This window comes from Pithys albifrons, chromosome 6 (genome assembly GCF_047495875.1).
Source record: "Pithys albifrons albifrons isolate INPA30051 chromosome 6, PitAlb_v1, whole genome shotgun sequence".
Taxonomy (NCBI): Eukaryota; Metazoa; Chordata; class Aves; order Passeriformes; family Thamnophilidae; genus Pithys; species Pithys albifrons.
Genome location: NC_092463.1, coordinates 24,267,475 through 24,279,462, shown reverse-complemented (window position 1 = coordinate 24,279,462; position 11,988 = coordinate 24,267,475). Strand labels below are relative to the sequence as shown.

General features: G+C 50.5%; 1 protein-coding gene across 1 annotated transcript; it reads right to left on the bottom strand.

Annotated features, from left to right (window-relative positions):
* Positions 1-6,312: 6,312 nt before the first annotated feature.
* PROX2 (prospero homeobox 2) lies at positions 6,313-9,609 on the bottom strand. Its single transcript, XM_071559423.1, has 4 exons — positions 7,884-9,609; positions 7,246-7,353; positions 6,600-6,794; positions 6,313-6,498 (listed from the first exon to the last, which is right to left on the bottom strand). Exons 1-4 carry the CDS (start codon positions 9,561-9,563, stop codon positions 6,313-6,315), a joined length of 2,169 nt encoding a protein of 722 aa, XP_071415524.1. The 5' UTR covers positions 9,564-9,609.
* Between the last annotated feature and the right edge of the window lie 2,379 nt (positions 9,610-11,988).

Here is an 11,988-nt window from a genome sequence, read left to right as displayed (position 1 = left end):
TGCCTTCCACAGTGGTTCCAGCATCATTTGCAAAGAGGAGCTCATCTTCAACAGATTGCCACTAGTTGCCAGAGAACAACTTCTGCAGAAAACACAGCTGGTTGGCCCTGAGACTGATGGTTGGCTGACATAACAGGCCATACAGTAGTACAAGAGAGGTAAGATCATCTGATGGCAACTGAGAGTCTGCTGACTGACTGAGGCCTTAATGTGCATTATTTGTCAAGAGATCTTGAGAATTGAAGTTAGAGCTTTTCTGTAACCAGTAAATTTGGGGGCAGATAGTCACAGATGGTGGTGTGATGACCAGTAGATCAATACCACAAAGAGATGGTGGGCTTCACTGTGAGTGTCTTACACAGACAGACCGTGGGCTGTTATCAGGGAACTTGATGGCCATTGGTATTCCCAAGTGTGTGAAGGAAAGAAATGATCTTTTTGCTTGAGATACACAAAGCAGTTGTACAGAAACAACCTAACAGCAGCTCAGGAGAAAGATGATTCTGTAGTTTTGTCTCAGCTATTCAAGAGTTCACATGGCAACAATTTGTTCTGCAACAAACAAATGCTCTGTGCCATTGCAGTCTTCCCCACGGTAGCTGCCTAAGAGAAACTGGTCCAAAGATAATTTCTTCTAGCATAATATGACCCCTTATAAAAAGTTACATGCAATCGTCTTTATGAGTAAGCCCAGGATCTGCAAGGATTTTGTTTCCATGGTCAATATGGTGGTTCAAATGCAGAAAACATTACCACCAACATCCTGGTTACATTGCAGGTATGGAAGAGAGTTACACAAGCAAATCATACAGTGTTAATGGACACGTGTCCAGTTAAGTGCTAACATATGGGTGAGTATAGTGTTGTCATTCCTTTACATTTCAATAAATAATCAAAGCTCCATGAAGTTCTTGAAACAGAACATTTGTCACGAGATCAAACACTCCAGCCTCGGCCTCACCTGTTACAACCTTGTTACAACCAAGATCTTGTGCCATGAATGCAGAGACCTTCACTGACTGGACCATTACTGAGATGGTGTTTTCAACTTCCAGATGCTGCCAGTCCCACAAAGATTGCGCTGGTGCTTTGGATAACATTTCTCATTAAAATTTTAGTCAGAAGTGAGATCGCTTTGAAGCTCAGGGGTTAGAAATAGCTTCAGAATAAATGGTTTGTTTGAAGTCACAGAGGAAAATGCAGTGGAACTCTGACAGCAGTGGTGACACTGGGTGGTGCACAGGAGCTTGTTCTCTGCCAGAGGTTATTTGAAGAGTCCACTGCCAACTAAAAAGCACCTGGTGTTCTGTGCTCAGTTGGAAATGCCATTCAATGGGCACAGCCTTCCACAAAAGAACAAAGTGAAAAATCTCTGGGCTCACAGCTGCAGCCTGGGACATTACAAAATATGAATAGATGATAATTCTGCTTTATAATGATTGCTCAAGAGTGGAGAGTACTCTGGCTTTTAAAATACCATTTCTAAAGCATGACCATTTTGTAACTGTGGGTACTTATTCTGAAAGTGTTTTATCTAAAACCAGCCTTTGTCATAATTTTTATAATTTTTATTTGAACTGCCAGTCATAAGGACTATGTAGATGCAGAGATGTGCAAGGCTGGCCACACTTTTCTCTTGAGCATGAATTCTTGGTGTTTTTAAATGTTCTTATGTCTTCTGTTTCTCATCCACAGACCTGGAAATTAGAAATGGAAAACAATTACGTGAGCTGTTGAATATTCTGTGCTTGCACTCTGAGAACCAAATAAGGACAGTTTTTATATAGAGCTGTATAGATAGTTATATACGCATACATGTCAGGTATTTATTTTTAAATAATATGAAGTATTTTTTATAATATTTGTTCTTTGTATAAAATGGTGGATGACATATATGCGCTGTGGGAAATCCAGTAAAGTATTTTCCTTGAAGTTTCAGGTTTTTTCCTCTCTCTAGTAGTTTTCATATTCCCAGCTTTTCATTTAACCACTTGCTTTTAGCTGCTTATTTTCCATGATTGCAATAAGACAAAAATATTGATGCTGTTGTATACAGATGAGCACTTTTAAGAACAATCCTTTTAAGTCTAGTTGAACAATTAGTGAAAACTCTATTAATAAACACCAGGAAGGAAGCTGCCACATTCAGCTTATGCCAACTGGACTTTATGCTCTGTCATTAAGAGTTGCGTAGTAGGTAATCTGCAATGCCCATTTTATTGGATTAGCAAAACCAAGTACAGTGTTTGACCCTTGTACACAAAATTAAAATTACCCTATGAACTTTTAATCAAAAGCCTAGTGCTAAAAAACATGACTAAATTTGGGAAGGCTGTAGAAATACTTCAGAAGCTCCTTTGTGCACCCTTGCTCAGAGTATCTCCCTAAAAAGCCCATGGGCTACACAATGGCCTCCCTGTCTTGATGCCCACCTGAGCTGCTATAGCAGGCTGGTGTGCCAGGGCACCCCAGAAGGGAGGGTGCAGCCCTGGGTGCCTGGCTGCATTGCAACTGTCTCACCAAAACAGAGCTTTTCATTAAGTCAAAGGAGAACATGTAGCTGCTGCTGTGAAGCTGCCACCCGAAGCTTCAGCCTGACACAGCCACAGTTCCTACTCCCCGGCCCATGGTTCATGCTAATACTGTATGTCATGGTGTGCAAATGGAAAAAGCTTTTACTATCAGCTAGAGATAACCAGTCTGCCCTGGTGGACCCTATTTTATCCTTGAGACTGATATCCACAATCTCTTTGTGCATGGCTTCACCATCCCCCTACAGCACAGGGCAGCTCTGCACACAAGAAGCAGAGAAGGGCTGTCTTCTTTAGATGAAAAGTGATGTCTGAGCTCTCAAATGTGGTAATTGTACTGTAATCTGGATTCTTCTGTTAGATGCGTATAGTGGGACAGCAAATGTTGCTAAGAAACACTTCATGAGCAGGCTCACCAAGGGGGATGCTTAGCTGGAGAGAGCTGCCCTCATGCCGAATAAGCATCTGAGATGTGTATTTGAGAGAAGGACCCTTTCAAAAACATTTCTTGACTTGGGAGCCTCTAGGACTGACTCAGTCACTGTAGACAGGTCCAAGTCATTAAAAAAAGAAAACAAAATCCAGGTATGTTTTGTTGCTTTTCTGTTTCCCCAAGCTATTTTGACACATAGGGTGAACATTCACTGGGAACTTCTTCAAGCTCTTACTAGCTGTACATGAGTAATAAGGGCTGTTATGGTAAGTATTAAGATAGGTGAATATGTAAGGGCTCTTGGTCCTCACCAGCTTAGTCGGTGTTGTCACATCTCCCTCTTTTGGCTGCTGCAGCCTAGAGCAGGAATCGGCAATTCTTAATGTTTAGCAGCCTTTGCTGCTGTTTAGCCATATGGAGTGGGTGCATCGCTGTATTTGGATTATGAATGCTATTGGAAATGTAAAAGGATAGCCCCAAGGAATTGTTCTCAAAGGAGACAGTTATGGGTGGCTGTGGGCCTTTTGCATATACCACAGAAATTTGAATAGAGGGAAGGAAAGGATGCTTTTTTATGACCGAGATGTAGGGAAGGCCGTGTGAATCCCCTTTTATTTCTTTACCAGCTGGCTGCTGCTTTCCAAGGCTCTCATAGGAGCATAAGGCTGTGTGATTCAGCTCCCCCACTTCAAAAATGTGCAGCAGAGCTGTGCTTGCCTGGGTACAAGCCCCCTGACTTCAAGCAAACCAATGGCACCAGAGGAGGCAGCTGCACCACAAGCTCCCCAGACAGGAGCTCTGCTTGCAGAAGGAGCATGGGGTAACCAAAAGGTGGGTAGATGATCCCTCTGCATCCCTGAGACGTCTGTGCTCTTTGTCACACTTGGCTGAAGGTAGACAGATAGTTAAAGACCTGACAGAGGAGATGCCAGCCAATACAAGTGCCCTGTGAGCTTCAGTCTCTCTAGCTTTTTTTTGTCTTTTTTTTTTTTTGTTAGCCAGTTTAATACACAGCTCTCTAGTTCCCACTTGCCTGTAGTTCTATGGTAAACACTGGAGCAAAAACACTGCTGCAAAGACATTGTCCAATCCTGTTGAATGTCTTCATTAGTGATCAGGTTCTAGAGTCTCCCTCCTTGGAGATACTCAAAAGCTGTCTGGACATTGTCCTGGACAACCAGCTCTCAGGGGCCCTACTTGAGCAGGGGGTTGGACAAGATGACTTCCAGAGGTCCCGTACAACCTCAGCCACTGCATGACACTGTGGTTTGGGGCACTGCCTTAGTCTCCCGCCTGCTGCTTTACTGACATTGGTGAACTTGGATATTATCAGGGGAAGCAAGAAACTGCTCCCTACAGGGACTCTAAAAGGCCTTTGTTTCCTCTAGTAAACTTGTATCTTACATTCTGTAATTATTTAGCTACGGACAGATGAATATACTGACCTTTCCCTGAGCCAGGCCATCATTCCTTTTCCAGCAGTGTTGGTTTTGCCTACCCAGTGCATTACTTAAGCTCTGAGACAGTTACTGCATGCAGGAACAGCACGGTGCCACCAGCAGCACTTGCCACGTGTTGAACATCTTGAGTCCAGCACCCCATTCCTGATTCTCCCAACAAGCTGCACTTCAGGGCAGACTGACCACAAGGCACTGGGGTTGCAGGGGGACATGTTCAAAGGAGCCAGTGTTGGTTAGCGGGGGCTGCTTGGCCCCACAGATATGGCAACAGGAGGACTCAGCCCTTTTGCTGCAGTCTTACTCTTCTCCCAACAGGAAGAAATTCCCAGGGTAACATTTTAGAACAGAAGTTATCAAATAGGCCTGTAGGGATGTAAAGGGGTAACTTACACCATGTGTTTATTAAAAATGGGCGAAGTAAATTTGGTGTTATAAAATATACAAACTTGGAAGAAATAAACATACAAACAGAAGCAGGAAATAGAGGTGGCCACACTCACCATGGGGGGAACCACTGTAAAACTGCCCCTATTCTGGAGCCCCCTCATCGTGCCCTGATGTTACCACACACTTCCTTACTCCTGCAGATGTACTGTATGTGGATCACCTCATTCACTCATCTGACACTGGAGCTGTGATTTTTCTCTTCTGAATCACTTGTTGCGCTCTAGTACCCAGCTGATACCTTGCAGCACACCCAAAATCATGTTGGCCTCTTCCCAGTCTTCCTCTCCCTGGGAGTTTTGTGTGAGTTCTCATCCCGTTACACATTGCTGCCTGCCCAGTGCCCTCCTGGCATGCCTCTCACAAGATCTGCCTCCTCTTCACAGCCTTTCCCTCCCCCCTGGCATCTCTGTCATGACTGGCTCCATCACGTGCAAAAGTGGTCACTGAGTTCTGGTCACAGGGTAAGGAAACTGGGTTTACACCCACTACAGCAATGGGGCTGCAGATCTCAGGGCCCAGCTTATCAGCTTATGTTAAACCCACAGGGCCTGATGGGTCCCAAATAACATGCTCCTCTTTCACCACAGTCGTGTTGCAAAGCAGAGATAGTTGGGGCAGTTTTGCCAGCAGAAACAGTGTGAGGGGCATGGGTGAGTGTTTAATGTGGAGCTGTCCTCCCAGGTGATGGGCTGGTAGGGCTGTTTGCAGTGCCAAGCAGTGCCAGCCATGCACCTTGCTCTTCTCCAGCATCATGGATAACACTGTTGTGGAGCAGTAAGTCCTGCAACCAGCACACACTCACCTGCTTGGCCACAGCATGCAGCTGCATAGGGCATGGGGTTTCTTGTCAAACAGCACAGGGGAGGCAGGGGGGAGTGTTATTTGTGCTGGCTACAACAAGCACTGGTTTTACATCTCCCAGACACAGTCAGTTTTCCCGTTGGGGTGCTTGAAATGCTGGAATTCAACAGCTGTTTTCTTTGGACATTGGTGTGTTGTATCTGGACAGAAACTGAGCCGTGCTGTTGGATCAGGCTCATCCACTGGTCTGCTGTGCCAAGAAAACATTGCCCACTACTAGGACGTCTGCCTGCTTTATAAACAGCACGGCTGTTTGCTCTGGTCTGTGGCCCTCTGAAGGAGAGAAGGAAAGCGACTCAGCCAGGATCACAGGGCAATCTGGGGCAGGGCAACTTCCCAGGCTCCAGCCTGATGGCTTCATCTCTGTCTCACCCTTCTGAGGGTCCCCACTGGCTCTGAGCATGGGAATAAAATACACAGCATAAAATCCCAACACTTGAGGCAAGTGATAGGCTGCACCCAAGGAGCTGTTTCATAGGTCAGAGAGAAAATACTCCGAATAACGCATGCTGTACACAGTGCCCATGAGGTGCTTAACATGGTGGCTGCACGCAGGAGCTGGGGCTGCTTTCACAGAGACTCAGCTGCGGAGCAGTTCCTGGGAGCAGCGTGCAGCTTTGAACCCTTCTGGGATGTCGCTATCCAGTTTGGAAATAATTTTGTAAATGGGTTTCTTCCAGGAGGGGTCGGCATCCTTGCCCGCCCTGACAGCACTGAAGAACTCCTGCAGCGTCAGACTGGCCACCTCCAGGAACCGCCCTGGCACCTACAGCAAGATGGGCATCAGCCTAGGGCAGCACTGTGTCCCTGACTCCACCTTACCCCCACAAACCCCACCATCCCCATCCCCCAGCTCCCCCTGCTCACCTCAAAGTCATTCCCCTTATTATAGTGCATGTTGAGGGCACGGAAAAGCTCTGAGTCCCGGGAGACCTGGAGGGTGCAAGCATCTACAACACCCTCTAGCAGGGCCTGCCGGGCAAACTTCTCCACCTGGATGTAGTAAAACTCACGGAAGTTGCTGAACCACTTGATGAGCTGGGAGGTGATGCAGCGGCTGAACTGCCAGGGGAGAGACAGAGGAGGGGGTTTACACCAGCTTGGAGCCTCCCTACACGTGAATCTCCACAAGCCCAGCCACACAATTCTGGTCTGGCCCAAAGCCAACTCTGCCTCAGGGCTGCAGAAGCACCAGCTGGGACAATGACATGAGGGTGTCCACAGTGCTCTCCCCACCAGGATTTGGATCCCAGCTGCCATGCAGTGGGGAGGCACATTCGTGATGTGCCTTAATCCCAGCACCTGAATTGCGCAGTGAAGACCTGGCAACCCAGTTCTACCACAGCCCTGAGCACCCACTCCAGGGCAGCCCATGCTGCAATGGGTGCTGTCCCCTGGCTTGTGCCATCAAGGGAGGGGGACATAAGAGCAGCCCCTTCCTCCTGGTTGCCCAAGGAGGCAGGCTACATGCCACACTGCATGGGAGCACCAGCCCTTGGTACTGCTGTTTTACCTGCACGTCAAGGAAGTAGGTCTTCAGCAGAGTGGAGCTGGGATAGCGGGTGAAGAAAAACATCAGCTTGGCCTTCTTCAGGTGGCCGGGCGTCAGTGCCTCCTGCATCTGCCTTGGGGTCAAGGAAAGCCTGCACAGAGCAGCCCCCCAGCTCAGCATGTTCCTGAGCACCAGCCCTGACACACACATGCCCAGTGCCCATGACAACTCCCCATGGCAGCAGGGCAGAGGGGCTTCATCCCTAGCTGGGCAGTTACTGGTTTTACCCTTCAGCATCCCTGAAGAAGCTGATGCTTTCCCATGGCACTTCACAGGCTGGTGGGAACAGGAATTTCCATAAGACACCTGTTCATAGCATAGGATGACAGAACTGCTAGTATGGCCTAGGAGCAGGCTTGGGAGCTCCTGACTGACACCCACAGCTACACTACAGCATCTAACCAGCCCTGAGGACCAGCAGTGCCTCTCCGTGACTTAGGACCCCTTTCCTGCCCACACCTGCCCTTTCCTGCCCACCCCTGGGGAGCAGCAGGGACCCTGGCCTTGCAGAGACTGGCAGGGGCTGTCCCAAGCTGTGGCTCCAGAGGACAAGGGGACCACATTCCTGAGGGACCTCTCTAGTTTTCCCCAAAGGATATATGGGTCGAGGCAAAGGGTGCTCCATCCATTGCAGCTGGCAGCTCGCTGCAGCCATCCCTGCCAGCTGGCAGCAGTGCCAGACTCTCCATGTTGGCAGGGCTCAGGGTCAGGGGATGGTGCTGCTGCTGTCTCACAACTGATGACCTCAGTTTGACAGTTCCCCAGTGCAAGTTGAGGGGCTCCAGAGGACGCCTCTCCAGAGAAGATGGGCTTCCACGCGAGTCACTGCACCAGAGGCTGTGCTGGCCATAGTCCAACAGCTGGCTTGGCAGCTGGCTGTCCTGGACAGGGGTGGCCAGGCCCAGTGAATAACTCACGTTGGGTATCTGGGAGGATCTTTTGACACCCTTTGAACTGAAGAAGCCAGCATGAGAGCCCAGGCTCTTCCCCAAAGCTCCTGACAGGACTTCAGCATGGGCTGAGCCCAGGGAGGCCGGTGCATTCATGGGAGATGGCTTAGCAAGTGGCTTTCTGCATTTCCCATCAGCAAAATACTCTCTCCTGGCATCTGGCCCCAGCACTGGGAGGCTGTAGTGCTGCTGCTGAAGGTGTCTGGCTGCCTTTGGCCAGACAGTCTTAAGGACAGAGTCCACCACCTGGGACGTTACCCCAGCCAGCTCATGCTTTAGTGCCTGTGAGAGGACCCTCACTGCCGAGGGCAAGCCACCTGTGTCACATTTGTCTGCATCCTTCTCCTGCTCACACACCTCCAGGATACTCCTCCAGAGAGGTGCTTTGCATGGATGGCTGGTGGCAGTGGCACTGTCCTTGTCCAGTCTGTCGCCAGGTTTTCCAGGAAGTGGCTGCACTTTCTCAGAATCTTCCTGGGTTTGGGCAGCATCCCTAGAGTCACAGACCTGGTAGAACTTTTCCTGAAGCCGTCTCAGCTGCTGCTCTAAAAAGCAGAGCTGCTCCTTCAGCTGCTGGCAGCCTTTGGCACGGGAGCTGCCCTCTGCAGGAGCCACTCGTCCAGCTGCCCCTGTGCCCTGCTGGGGCACCCTCAGCTTCCTCTTGTTTTCCCGGGGCATCTCACCATCCCTCTCCCTCTCATGCCTAAAAGCTGTCTCCAGGCTGGTGCCAAATGTCTGAGGGGTTGGTGGGAGGCTCATGCCTTGGATGATGCTCTCCACCCTGGCCCGCTTGGCTCGTAGGTGCTGGTCAGAGAGCTGGTCCCCATCACCAGCACAGGGCATGGGAGCTGAGGCACGGCTCCTGGGCAAAGCCAGGGCTTGCACTCCTTCTCCAGGAGATGCACCACCCTCATCCTGAGGCAGGGCCACTGCCTGAGTGGAGGAGAAAAGGATGGTGGAATCCAGGCTCCTGCCAAACATTGTGTGGCTGAGGAGCTGTGATATCAGGGATGCACTGGAGGAAGGCAAGAGAGAGTCAGTCTGGAAACAGGGCTCTGATTTCAGCCCCTGGCTGTGTCCTGAAATGGCACAGTCTCTGTCCTGCTCAAAGCCAGTCCTGCCATCCATTGTATCTTCTTCCTGCCTGGACCCTGGAGAGCTGACCCTCAACTGGTTGGGGATCATTTCCATTGGCAGACTGGCAGGCTTCCCAGGTGTCTGATGTTTCAGCCTGCTAGCAGGGTGGAACTGGAGAAAGAGCAATAAACAGGACCTCACACAGCAGTTCTCTATGCACATGGCCAGATATTTTTCCCCACGGATTTCCATGGCACAACCACTCCCCTGCCAAAACTGTTTCACCAGGGAATGACCCAAGCAGAAACCTCTAAGCACTGCAAAACCTGTGAGCAGGCTGTTGGATGTCACATCACAGCAGCAATGCCCTGGGCACTGCCACAGTTCCCACCTACCAGACAGGCATTCATTGTGCCCAGAATGCATTTCACCTGGCTGGGGCACCAGACGTGCCTAGCAACACAAACTTCCCACACCGACAGCTGCATCCACACCAGAGGTGGACTTGTGGACTCAGGTACAAGGGTGGTGAGCACCAGGTGGAGCCCTCTGCCACATATGCCTGGTCAAAGGTGGGTGTGGGTGCTCCTGGGTGCTGGTGAAGGCATTCACAACAGGCAGCAGCTAGGCCAGGAAATGGTTGCTGCTGACTTCTGCTGGCCCCCCAGCAGAGCCCCCATGGGATGGGTGGCAGCGCTGAGGGCCTGGGCTGGCACAAACAGGCCAGTGGAAGGGGGCACAGCACGGGTAGAAGTGTGATGTGACCTGCTGTGAGTGGGACACACCAAGATGTTCAGGCTAACACAGCACAGGTTTCCTAAGTGCTTGGCAAAACACTGAATAAAAGGAATAGAGACGGGGATTATTGAGGAAGAGAAAAACTACTGAGCCAGCAGCCCCAGGCTTAAAACTGCACTGCTGACTCCAGGCAGGGATCCACTCTCTCCACTCATTCACTCGCCCAGACAGCTTTCCAAAAGAAGGTGTAAAAGTTCACATCCTGGGAAATTACACAGTAACTATTCCTGCAGGATGCTTCTTCCTCATCCACATTAATTAGCAGTATCTTTGCGCCACTGAATTAGGACAGCTTGTCTTTTCCAGACATCTTTAAAGTCTGCGATTTTTATGCTATGCCGAGAAATGTCTGATGATTTTCCACACCATCAGTCTCCTGTCCCCATGACTGCTCCACAGTGAGTCCTCCAGGCAGTGCAGAAAATGGGTTTATTCTCACTTTTTTAGCAAATTGCCTTTCTTTAAAGAGCTCTGTATTCCAGGCAGGTGTCTGGGAGAGCTCCACTGTTTGCAGAGCCCTGGTCTTTACATACCAAGTCTTTTCTGGATTATCTGATGCCACTTTCTCTCCTATGTTGTCTCCCCACCCCTCCTGACCAGTAGTGTTTCATTTTCATGACAGTGTTCTGGGGGCTTTCAAACTGCTCAGGTTATCCAGGGCCATCCCAAGGCCAGGGTGCTGGCAGCTCTCAGCATCCTGCCTTGCCCTGGTGTAACAAGCTTCAACATTGCCTGCAGTTGCCTCTTAGCCTGCCAGCTGCATCCAAGAAAGTCACACAGCAAACACACTGCAGTCATAGATTCCATCCACCCTCAAGCCTTCACGCAATGACATGGGCACAAGACAGCTGATCCTGGTACCTCACTTGGTTTGTAACAGAAACACCTTTTTTTGGCACTTGCTCACAATTTCTCACCTCCACTGTGTCCAACAGCAAGGTCAGAGAACTTACCTGCCCCCTGTACTGAGGCTTCCCAGTTCCAGGAACCTGGGGGATACACCCCTTGTAAGCACAACTCAGAACTGGCAAGGAGCCCTCCATTTCCTTAAGGTTTCCAGCACCACCATCTTTTTTGCTGGAGATTTGAAGGGAGAGAAGAGAGCCTGTGGTCCCAGGCTGTGGCAGCTTGCTGTGGGTGGCCTCATTTCCCCCTCACAGCACCTTGGCACCGCAGGGACCAGGAGGTGCAGCCCCAAGCAAACTGTTACTGCTGATGCAGCCCTTTCCTGGCCAAGTTAGCAGATGCGTGCTTCAGGTCCTACTCTTACTACCAGCCTTCACCGGTGCCACCTTCCAGAACACTAAAAAGCAGCCGAGGCTCCTATTACCTAAAGAAAAAGGCTGAGGAACGAAATGAAGATGCTCAGAAGAGAAGGCAAGTGTGCCCTCCAAAACTGGAGCCCACCCCGCATGGGCTTCTCAGATGCTCCTCGGTGAGAGAGCCCTGCTGCCCCTCCAGCACTGCAAATCCCTCCAGAGCCCTCCCCAGCCACTGCATCCCTCTGCCTTCAGCCAGCGGTCCCGACCCGAGGGCTCGCACCTCTCCACCCCACTCACCTCAGCTCCAGGGCCGCGGGATGCCGCACAGCCGGCGCGTCCTCCCGCTGCGCCCAGGTCCTTTAAAGAGGGAGTGGAGAGGCCGGAGGCAGCCAACCAGCTGGGAACGACTTTGAATATGCAGATGGACACCCAGAAGGTCCGGTCCGGCATCAGTGCCCAGCCACTTTCCCGGCCGCTCGGCCGTCTCCCACACTCACAGCCCCTGGAATCAGACAGGCTCGGGCTGGTGCCGATCCGCCGGCTGCCCAAGTGGGCAGAGAGCCAGAAGAACAATTCCCCCCTACAATTTGGCCTCGAAACCCCCTCCGGGACCCAGG

Excerpts from the sequence above, each read along its gene's own strand:
- PROX2 (XM_071559423.1), bottom strand. The coding sequence starts at position 9,563 with ATGGAAATCCGTGGGGAAAAATATCTGGCCATGTGCATAGAGAACTGC. Across the intron at positions 7,354-7,883 it reads CACCCTTTGCCTCGACCCAT|ATGCAGGAGGCACTGACGCC; the intron begins ATATCCTTTGGG and ends ACCCCAAGGCAG. Across the intron at positions 6,795-7,245 it reads CCTACTTCCTTGACGTGCAG|TTCAGCCGCTGCATCACCTC; the intron begins GTAAAACAGCAG and ends CTCCCCTGGCAG.